Source organism: Phaethon lepturus, unplaced genomic scaffold (assembly GCF_000687285.1).
Source record: "Phaethon lepturus isolate BGI_N335 unplaced genomic scaffold, ASM68728v1 scaffold10675, whole genome shotgun sequence".
Taxonomy (NCBI): Eukaryota; Metazoa; Chordata; class Aves; order Phaethontiformes; family Phaethontidae; genus Phaethon; species Phaethon lepturus.
The window spans coordinates 86,562-97,143 of NW_010539871.1; the positions used below are offsets into that span (position 1 = coordinate 86,562).

The 10,582-nt window shown below is 41.4% G+C and overlaps 1 protein-coding gene across 1 annotated transcript in view; it reads right to left on the reverse strand.

Annotated features, from left to right (window-relative positions):
* The window catches only part of LOC104620905 (rho GTPase-activating protein 32-like), an 84,575-nt gene extending 80,078 nt beyond the window's left edge, over positions 1-4,497 (reverse strand). Inside the window, exons 1-3 of the mRNA XM_010287260.1 lie at positions 4,387-4,497; positions 3,749-3,840; positions 2,191-2,275 (exon numbers count right to left, since the gene is read on the reverse strand). Of these exons, the coding sequence (XP_010285562.1) occupies positions 2,191-2,275; positions 3,749-3,840; positions 4,387-4,497 (288 nt within the window). The remainder of the gene's footprint in view (positions 1-2,190; positions 2,276-3,748; positions 3,841-4,386) is intronic.
* Positions 4,498-10,582: the final 6,085 nt, after the last annotated feature.

Below are 10,582 nucleotides of genomic sequence, written 5' to 3' on the forward strand. Positions count from 1 at the left end.
TGTGTCTTGCTGGCCAGACTCGGATAAGGTTAAAACACATTGCTCTTGAAAGCGGTATAGCAGAACATTTCTGAAGAGAAAAGCATCCCAAAATGCCCCTAGTTTTGTTAGCACGATGCTAGGAGAAGAAGAGAACAAATCCTTTTTTATACATCTCAGAAAGTTAATTTAAAACGATCTCATGAGGTGAAATGCCAAGATATTAATACCGATTACACCATGAGACCATATTATAAGTGACATAAACGTTACAAAACAATCTGAAATTTAGCCAGGCTGTTAACAGACAGCATTATACAATTCCTGCCACAGCCAGCTAATACTGCATTTCTACTATGCAAATTTTTAACAGTGAATAGATTTTGAAAGGAGTTTACACCCACTACCCCTCAGATGCAACTTGGTAATTCGTTATTAGGTGCCAAACTGTCATTTACCAGTCACTTCAGCCTACTGCTATTCTCTAGTCTACCTTGTCATCACAAAGGAGCCACCAATGAATGCCACTCGACTAAAATGCACGAGCCCTGTGTGAACCTATTTTTAAGTCTGGAAATTAATTGTTGTTGTATTAATAGCTTTCATTTATTTTACCGTTAATACTGGTCTTCTGCTAAGGAAATACTGTAATGCTCTACCCTTTTGTATTTCAGGAGCAAAGCTCTGCTCTTAAGATATTTTTATCCATATAAAAAGTCATTACACCATGGGGATCTATCAGAAATCTTGCTTAGAAAAAGGGACATGAGGCACTTAGGGCCTGACTCACCTTATTTAAGCACATGTTTTGCTTTAGGTACATGAATAGTTAAGCGTGTACGGTTTTTTAGAGGTAGCAGTGGTGGAAACAGAGAACTGACCCTGAACCCAAAGGTTCTAACATCTCTCTAGCTTGCACATTGTTCTGAGTATCTCTGAACGGTGGAAAGGAAAACTCACAATGCTGAAAACATCTGTGTGTACACAGAAACCTGCTCCACATCTACTCCAGCATAAAACTTCTCTCCAAAATGACTGAAACGTTAGTGGTGTCAAATCAGAAAATCACCAGGAGACTAAAAATAGGGACATAGATTAGTCACATTACTTGTATACACAGAAACCGAAAATGAAGAAACACAGTTTTGCCTCAGAAGACCGAGGACTGCTCCTGTTTGTGGCGGCAGCCCATCTTCCAGAGACCTTGTTAAGAACTGACTTTTTGCACTGGTGTCCCTGAGCCCGCTATTTTGCCTAACTCGCTCTGCCTTCGCGCACCCGCGTGTGCGTGTCTGCCAAGGCGCAGCAGAAGGGACCTACAGAATGGACCTATTGACACTAAGTGTGAATAATAGTAGATACAAGCCCTGAACAGGGCCCAAACTCCTCCTCAGTCGGAATTTCAGAGAGACAGAAAAAAAGGGATGCGTAATTCTGCTTGCAAAACTGTCAAGTACGGAAACATGAAAGGCTGTAAATAATTCACTTTATATTACAGGAAATGTTTTACAAATGAAAAGGTTGTAACCTCTTTTTGGCTATGAGGCTGGCAGATGCTGGAGGCCTTCCTGCTTCTCTAATACAGAACAAGATGTGCCCTGTTTATGAGAAACTAGAAGTGATTCTTGGTTCTCAGCCCTCCCCGGCACCGCTCAATGACAAACGCATCTGCCTATATTTCTGACGGATGGATCACAAAGGAGGGAAGCCTGCACACTTCCAGAAATGTAACTCAGGCTGACTAGCAATTTCTTGTATTCTGATGACACAGCTGCTGCAATGCACAACGCAGAGCTAAGATAACATGACGAGAATGGAAAAATTTGAATTATTTATATTGACATAAATATGTTCACACAATTGTTTAAGGATAGACACACACACAAGCTAAAAATATGCATGTAGTGATTACAGATGACTCCGTAATGAATGTTTGATGCAGTCTTAAAACAGTGACATCAGTCAAATCCAGTGGAAAGAAAATCATCTCCAACCTCAAAGGGATGGCCACATGGGTGAGTACAGATTCTGTCCCACTACAAGGAAGCATTTCCAAATAAAGAGACCCAACTGCTTCAACTTCTTATCACTGAACATTTTGCAACAAACTAAACAAACCTTAGTTGGAAGTCCTCCCACTGCCTCCCCCACAAGGTTAGCTGGCAGCCAAACACAGGGATGTTTTGTATGTAAAAGAAAGCTCAAACTCACCTGTATGTTGCCGAAGTCCACGTTTTCATAATGGAAATGTGCGCATTCAGCCATCTTCGGGAAATGACCCTTTGTAAAGGATAACCTGAAGCACATCAAAAGCACACCATAAGAGAGATGCAAACCACTGAAACAATGCTCAGCATCAAGTACTGTTACAAAACGCAGTTACTGATCTAAAATAGTAATGACTTTCTCATCCTAAAGCCAAGGGAACAGAGGGATTTGTTGGTGTGATGCACCAAAATAGTGGAGAAAGGAATTGAGTGAGAAAGAAAAACTAAATCGCAAAGTGGCTTTTATCATTGCCTCCTTAAAGAATCGCGCGGCGTTTCAGCAACACCAAAGCCCACGTCTTTCAGAAATGGTCCAGGGACAAGCCGCTCTACCTTTACAAATGCATTTTTGCAGTGCAGATACACAGCCTTACGCGAGACACATAGGAAAGTAGAACTTTACCTGTGAAAGGCATCACAGCCCATCAGTCCCGGGTTGATGTATCTGAGGGTGCAGAACAAACGCTATTTATCCTTTGCCTTTTCAAAAATTCAAAAGTGAGGCATAATTATTCCCAAGTGTCTCCAGCTACAACGATGGCTGACGGGGAGATCCTCTGGCTCTGCAACACGCTCTTGCTTCTGTTGAAGCTATTATAGACTCCTATAGATATTTCTGGTGGCGAGCCAATGAGATTGTCATTATCTAGCTCTCTCTTCCCACGGGAATATAAGTGGGAAGTGAGATGCAGCATCTGGCTGCTCAGCAGCAGAACAAAGAGCTATTTCCCTCACAGCATCGCAGCACTACAGAGAGGTGATCTGAATGCACAGATCAATCAATATTGGGGAGTTCTGGTCCTCAAGTCAGCATTCTTAGCAAAGACAAGTAATATTGATTACTTTTGATCCCCTTTGCAGGTTAGAGGTTTGAAATCTTAGCTGCAAGCATAATAAGTTGGTTTACATTCTCTGGGAGAGAATGAGAGAGGTAGTATAAGCCCACAAAAAAATACCCCTAAAAAAGAAAAATTGAGCAAAACCCATTCAAATGAAGAGGTACAGGGCGGAATGCAAAAAAAAAGGAAAAGAGAAAAAATATCAAATAAAAATATATCTAGGCCACCCACTTGTCCTGGTTCAGCTTGCCAGAGCATAAGGAGACAGGGAAAATTATCTCGTTTATACATTGCCTGGGCTTCTCTTCAGGTTTTTTTGTATCTGTTTTTTGTTTGTTCATTTGTTTTTTTTAAATTAAACACTTTCAGGAAGAAATCACAAAATTTTAAAAAACCACTAAGTGAGGTTCAAAACTCTTAACAAGCTTTGCTTGAATTGGCCAGAAACAGGTGAGAGAGCCAAGAAAACCCCTCATGCCCCCAGTTTTAGACTACATTAGCTATAATTTACTTTGTTTTGCATGGATTTTGGTTGCTCTGATTAAGATACTATCAAAAATTGTTGTCAAATGCACTAGCTGGATTGCAGCACAATAGCTAAATGCCAGGATATGAAAACTAGAAGCCCAGCAAAGACAAGAGAATCAAGAACACTGATCTTACTTTTTCACATTCTTCACTTTCATACTTGCTGTGCTGCCACAGGTCCGGAGCGGCAACTCCCCTGGAATGTCAGGGATATCTGCACCTCTTGCCTGCAAAAAAGAAGAAAGAAAAAGCAAGGAACTTAAAATTTGACTGCGTTCTATGGACTACTGCCTGCTAAGCAGTAGCGCACATACGTTTACATATACATACACACACAGCTGAGATCGTGTATGTGCTAGAAGTTGTACTTCTGTCTTTTTAACAAGGAAAACTGAACCGCAGGATTATGACCTACTCCATGATTATCTCCTTCTGAACCATGTTGCAGAGCCTTGCTAATTCTTAGTAATAACTGTGAGATCCAGTATTTTATTCATAACTACTTCTGGTTTCTAAAGAGATTTTCAGAGGCAGGAGTCTAACATACATTCCTAAACTCCATACTCCTCATTAAGTACCTGATTTTCTAAATGTCTGTGCACTTAGATTCAGGCAGAGGCACTAGAAGAAGCTGGATAGCTCAGACAGTGGAAAATCAAGTTAATGACAGAGCTGCTTATACGTGGGAGGCGAGCTTTTACAGAAGATGTTTGAAGCTATTGGTATAACTGCATGAACGTATTAAAATTCCTTAATCACTAAAATTCAATTACTTTAGTGAAGCCAGAACTCCACACTCCCTTCTTTTCATTTGTGCTGTCATGCTTCCCCACCCCAGTTGCTTTTTCGTAAGCCACGAGCTCTGCTGGGGTAGCACTCGCCATCACAGGAGACTCAAACGCTCCGTACCATGCGTTTCTCTTGCCGTTAGCTGTACCAGACCCTAAGCTCTAGAGGAATGAGGGGTTTGAGGTGAGGCTTTTGTGAAGGGAGCAGCGATCAAACGGGAAGATCAGCACAGACTTCACAGAGCAGAAGGAAAAAAACATGGTCCCTGCTGTTGGTCAAAGATAGCTCATTAGTGATGTGTGTGAGACCAGTTGAATGAGCTTTTTTCTGCCTTTTTTTTCCCCCCCTTTTTTTCCCCCCTGCTTTTTTTTTTGCACTGCAAAACATGAATAAGGTCCAAAATAGTGAATGCTCAAGCAAGAGGAAGAAAAGCACTTCAGTATTCCTCCTTTTATAGGCCTGGAACAAAAAAAGTATTAAATCAAATCCATTTTCTAATGATAGGAGTAAACAGACGACTTCCCTGATCCAGACCAGTACCAATGCTTCTAAGCTGGTCCATCAAAAGATAACTGAACAGAGATGATCAGTCCAAAAGCTGTTAGCCTGGCATGGGTCAAACTTACATGTGCTTCACCACATCATAAAGAGCTGCAGTAAATAAGACAAAATCATTCACCACGCTTATATTCATTAACTAACAACAACAGAGCTCGAGGGGGTGATTCATCTCATTCAACTCCAGACATGCACAAGGTACGCAGCTACAACTGTGTTCTCCACCCGAGGCTACTTTTATAGTCACCAGAGAGAAACAGGCACTTTGGGTCCGGTTCACCTACTTCAGAAAACTAGATTTGGATAAAAGCGAGCATGCTGCAGGAGTATCTATTTCTCCCTATACAGGGCATCCAGGATGACCCTGGCTCATAGACGTATACCATAGAGAGCTGCATTCATCCCACCAACACCACTGCGGCTTACGTAGGACTGGAGCAGAGCACGTCCTCTGCACCCAGAGAAATTCCTGTTATTTCCAGCAGTGCCCATGGAAAAGGGATGCTGCAGCTATTATCAGCGAGCTCCCCACTTTCAACATCACTGAATAAATCTGAAGCCAGGACACTCGCTCTCACAGTTGCGCCTTTCACAGCCCTGAACTTAAGCAACGCTTTAACTCCATTGTCCCACAGCTGTACAGAACATGCACACCCACTCGCTGACAAAAAACAAGGACAATATTTATACCCTTAAATAAACCTATCCTTGGCTGACTGACTGCTACTAAGCACACAATTACTTCAGTATGTAATAGGACACTTGAGAGCCTCATTGTGAATTTTAAGATTAAGAGGATCATCAATTTAATAAACCTTACAGGTCTTTTACATAAGAAAATAACTAATTACACAAATAAATGTGCCATTCCTGTAAGCTGCTCCTCGGCGAAGCTGGATGTGCTTGCCTTAATTTTCTAAGGAACAGAATTTCTGTAGGAAGAAAAATAATTTTTCTTCTCCATCAGCAGTAGAAGCTGGTGGGATATAAAAACGGATAAACAAATCTGACAGAAAAATGTGGGCTTCAAGCCAGTTTGCAGCAGTGGGTGGAGACTACCCTGGATCTGACTCAAAGCAGCGTAGGCAAAACTCACACCTCCAAGAGACTTAAATGCCAGCATCTCTCTTTGAAAAAGTTGCATTAGCCTCTTCTTCCCAGTTGAGTTATGTCCAAATGGTGCTGGAAGGAGGTATCTGCCTCTCCCATTTCCAACAGCATGTATCCGTTTAAATGGACTACAATGAAATGCACTACAGTAATTAACTGCGGTTGCTCTTCCAATTAGATCTGAGCTCCTTGGACTCTGCTGCAGAACAACAATCTCTCAGAAGTCTCACAGTTGAGGAAAAAGGGCAGAATGGTGATCTTGTGCAAGCCAAAATCTTCAGTATGAGGTACTAACGCCAGAAAAAACTTGGTGAATAGGTAGATAACAAGCAAAAAAGAAACTTACTGCAATTTTAGAAACCATGTTACTCCAAAGCAAACTGCAGCTACTTTCCATTTAAACCAAAGATACATAGCTACATAAAAGCACATTTTATTCTTGTTTTTACTTGTTATTCTTGTTTTACTTTTATTCTTATTACTTGTTTTGATCCAAAACTTGGCATGCAAAATGTCACCCTAGATTACCCCTCCTCCCAAAATACAAACAAAACACTCCAAATGAGATTTGTCATCTTTTGTGCTTTGTGTCACAGTAGTTTATTTTAAAAATAATTTTGAAACAGTTCGATTATTTATGTCTGAAAATTAGCTAGCCAGCATCAGCAGTTGCTTCTCACTTCCCCGTTTTCTATGCATCACTGTTCTGTCGAAACCTAGTAATTGCATAGCAAATCTATTTATGCAAAGTATTTAGTCCAATTTTCACAGCTTAATGTCACTGCTGCATCAATCTGCTTTGGTCCGCAACTGGGTAAACAAATCAGGACGCAATCTGGAGCACTCAAGTGACTTTATCGGGATCCTCAGTCCTCTTACATTTCAGTGGAAGGCTTTTGAGCTATATATCCACTTCACCCGTCTCCTCGGAACTAAGATATTCTCCTACCCAATCCCACCGAAGACTACACTTGCATTAGTAGCGGCTGGGACAATGTTTGAGCACTTCAGTATTTTACAACCGATACCTACATGGGTTGCAAGGCAGGTAGATCCCACTAGAATGTTTGCTCTAAGTGATTTTGGGAGAACGCCTGCCTGCCTGTCCCACACCTCCATGGTTCCATTTTTAAATCATCACAGCCGTTTGCTCGGTGGGTATCAGAAGGACCCCTGAAGCACCAACATCACTTGCGCAGTTTTCAACTCTTGTTGCTAAACTCCCTGGGAATCTGAGAGCTTTTACACATCAGGGTGTCCAGCTTTAAGCTGCAAGTTTGAAATTTTTGGTCCTTCTATTTATAGACATGATTTGGAAAACTTCAGCTTTACGTTCTCGAGCGCACAAAACCTTAGTCATAAATAATTTATTTCTAACCACCCCACTGCATAATATGAAAGGATTTTCTCCCAAGAAGTCTCATTGCATTTATCAGAAAACATGCCAACCTGTCTCCCTCATATCCGGAAATGTAGCAGCATTTGAAAATACACATAAAATTTAAGAAAACTGTCCAGGGGACATGATGTGATAAAGTTTCCGCCTTGGTATCCTCAACAGGGGAGAATACCGAACGTATGCCAAACCCCACGATCCTCCTCCTACTACCACAGACTTACACTGGGATGCAGAAGACGAGAAGAAAGGGTGGAATCCCACTAAGCTCCAGCAATCCCATACCTGGTGAGCCGGTTTTCCACACTACGACTGTAAGAAGGTAACATATACAGGATTGCACCCAGGCTACTGAATTCAAGTGGGATTTCTGAAGGCAGAAATCTACTCTTTCTGGCTAACACAAAGTAAGAATAATTATTAGACAGGCAGTAACATTTCTGCATCTTCCTACCACCAGTCTCTCACCAAAACCAGTTTGGAGGGACCAGATTGCTCTGGATTCTTTCAGCACATGGCCTTGTTTCCAAAAACGGCAGAGCTGATTCAAAATGCTAGTTGGTTTCCATGACAGTCTTTTCTTTACATCATCTTCATTACCCCTCAATGTTCTTGGAGGGAGGGGGAAAAAAGAAAGAAGAAAAAAAAACCCTCACGACAAAACCTCCCAGAGCTTTACAAAAAACCCAAGCTTTGTTAGAGTTTTACTTCTTCACTGAAGAACAGCAGGAAACAGAAATGTTGTTTCAGTAAAAGTCATTACTCTGTGGTGAGCAATGATCTACTTAACTTCAGCGAGAGGATGAGCTGAAGCGGCCAGTATACCCAGTTCAATATCTGAAGTGGGTGTTTACGCACGAGGACATCAACAGCTATGCCAAATCTTGGGTACCAACCAGCTACCCAAAGCTGGCTCAGCATAACTTCTTTGCGGAGCTTATTTTGCAACGTTAAAAAGAAACTGTCCTACAAAAATCCCCTGGTCACTACGAGGTAAAAGATGATAGCTCCATTAGCACCCTCCGGCTTTTACCAATTACTGCTCAAGAGCCAGCCTGAAGCACAGTGACGGAATAAATATGGTTCAGCTCAGCTTCATACTCCACTAACATACTCCAGGGAAAGAAAGCGCTCTCTGCTCTCACTTTGTATGTTCTAACAGCTATCCTGGTTCTCCACAATAAATAAATCAACAAAGCAAAGGAAAAATGGTTTCAACTGAACCGAAAGTCACCATGTCCAAGCTGCTACAAATAACTCCACGTGACTGGTCCCAGTTCTGCAGCATTTATCTGCCCAAGTGCTATCCCCAAAAGGATTCCATGTACCTGAGCACAGGAAGGCTGTAACCGGGGCACTTTTTTGTGAGAAATGCAGAAATGTATGGTAATTAAAAAAAATAAAACATTCATCCAAAAATGTCAGAGGCACAGTGGCAACATGATGGAAATGCAAGTATTTGCCAAGTTCTTCATAGTACCACGTTCCACTGATTCATTTAGTGGATGCAAATGAGTTTCCAAAGTATTTTCATACAGGATGTTTGTGTCGCTTTAACACATTTCAGCTGCATTTTTCAGAGCTGCTGAAGGTTATTTGGACACATTTAGAATGAAGAAGCGATTGCAACTGGTTTACGTACCCAAGTCCGACGAGCTCAGCTTAAGCAAAAATATGCGCTCATTATACTACAGCAGCTTTACCAAAGAAGTAAAAAATAAAAATAAATACCCCTGCTCCAGCTCTGCGTTTCCCAATTGACCGTCTTAAGAATTAATATCCATGCTATTCACCCTCTGATCGGCAGAGCGCAGCACTGGCACATTTAATAACCACCTGGAGTGTATGCAAAGCTGCAAACCAAGGACAAGCTGCTGTTCTCATACCCAAGAGGCCAGAGTACCCATCTGTATTTGCAGAATTCAGCTTCGCACCCTCACTCAGAAAGGAGCAAGGCACTAGGTAAACTTTACCCTTGAGAGCGCAAGGGTCTAGCACCCTCTGACTACAGCAGTCCAAGCCACTGTGTGCAAAGAAAGAGCCTTGAGATCCAACAGAAAAGCACAAAGATGTTTTTCCAAATGAATACTGAATTAAATTTCATAAAAGGTTTTTGTTTTTTGTTTTTTTGGTTTTTTTTTAATTGAAGTTGTCACTTAGCTCCTTACCTAGTGCAAATATCTTGATCCCTATGGAAAAGATCAAAGAAACATCCTTTCTACTTGCCAAAGGATAGCTGTAGGACTGGCTTACGTGCAGGCATAGTTCAAGGCCAGAACGGCTGGAGTAATTAGCGATAGTACTGACTTTTTAATTTAGCTCTCAGTTTGGGGATTGTGGTATGTGGAAAAACACTTACCCAGCCAGAGATACCTTTAAAATCTCATGCTACATGAGAAATGTGATAGAGGAAAACCAGTTAAAAAATGTCAAGTGCTTCCAGTAGGGAAACTCTGAATAGTGGCTATGCACATTCTTAATCCCAAGTCTAAGAAATCTGCATTCAATAAAGACGACACTTTAATGTGTATCATTTTTGGAGTTTAGAACTTTAATTCCATTTTCCACATTCCCTGTCAATGCTGAATTGTTCTAGCCAGTACTTATTGCATGGCATGGTTAACAGTGAATTCTTCTCTTTCAAAAGACCACACAGGATGTGTTTTTTCTTCTCCCAGCTTCTCCCCTCCAAAGGAGGGAAAAAATAAGAAAAAGTAAAAAAACCACTTTCAAGCATTGCCATGAGCTGGCAAATTAAGGGAAACCTCTCATTCCTGAGACTTAGCATTACAGAGTTAGTCCTGGGCATCCATAGTTTAAAGGATCAGCCTGGAATGAACAAAGAACAAATTCTTAGCTATTCATCTACTGTGTTTTCAAATAAAGTTTGCTAGCTCACAGCTACGTGGGTAAAACCATCTCCAGCTCACAAGTGAAAACACCTAACTCAGTACATGGAAGCCAGGACACAGAGTAAGCAGCGTGGCAGCTATAGGAACCTACTCTGGCGGTATTACCATCACTGTGACCAAAATTCACCTCTGTAAAGCAGGCTGATTTTACATCATGACAAGATTTCCTATGCGAGGCTTAAAGAGATGCAGGGACTTGCACTG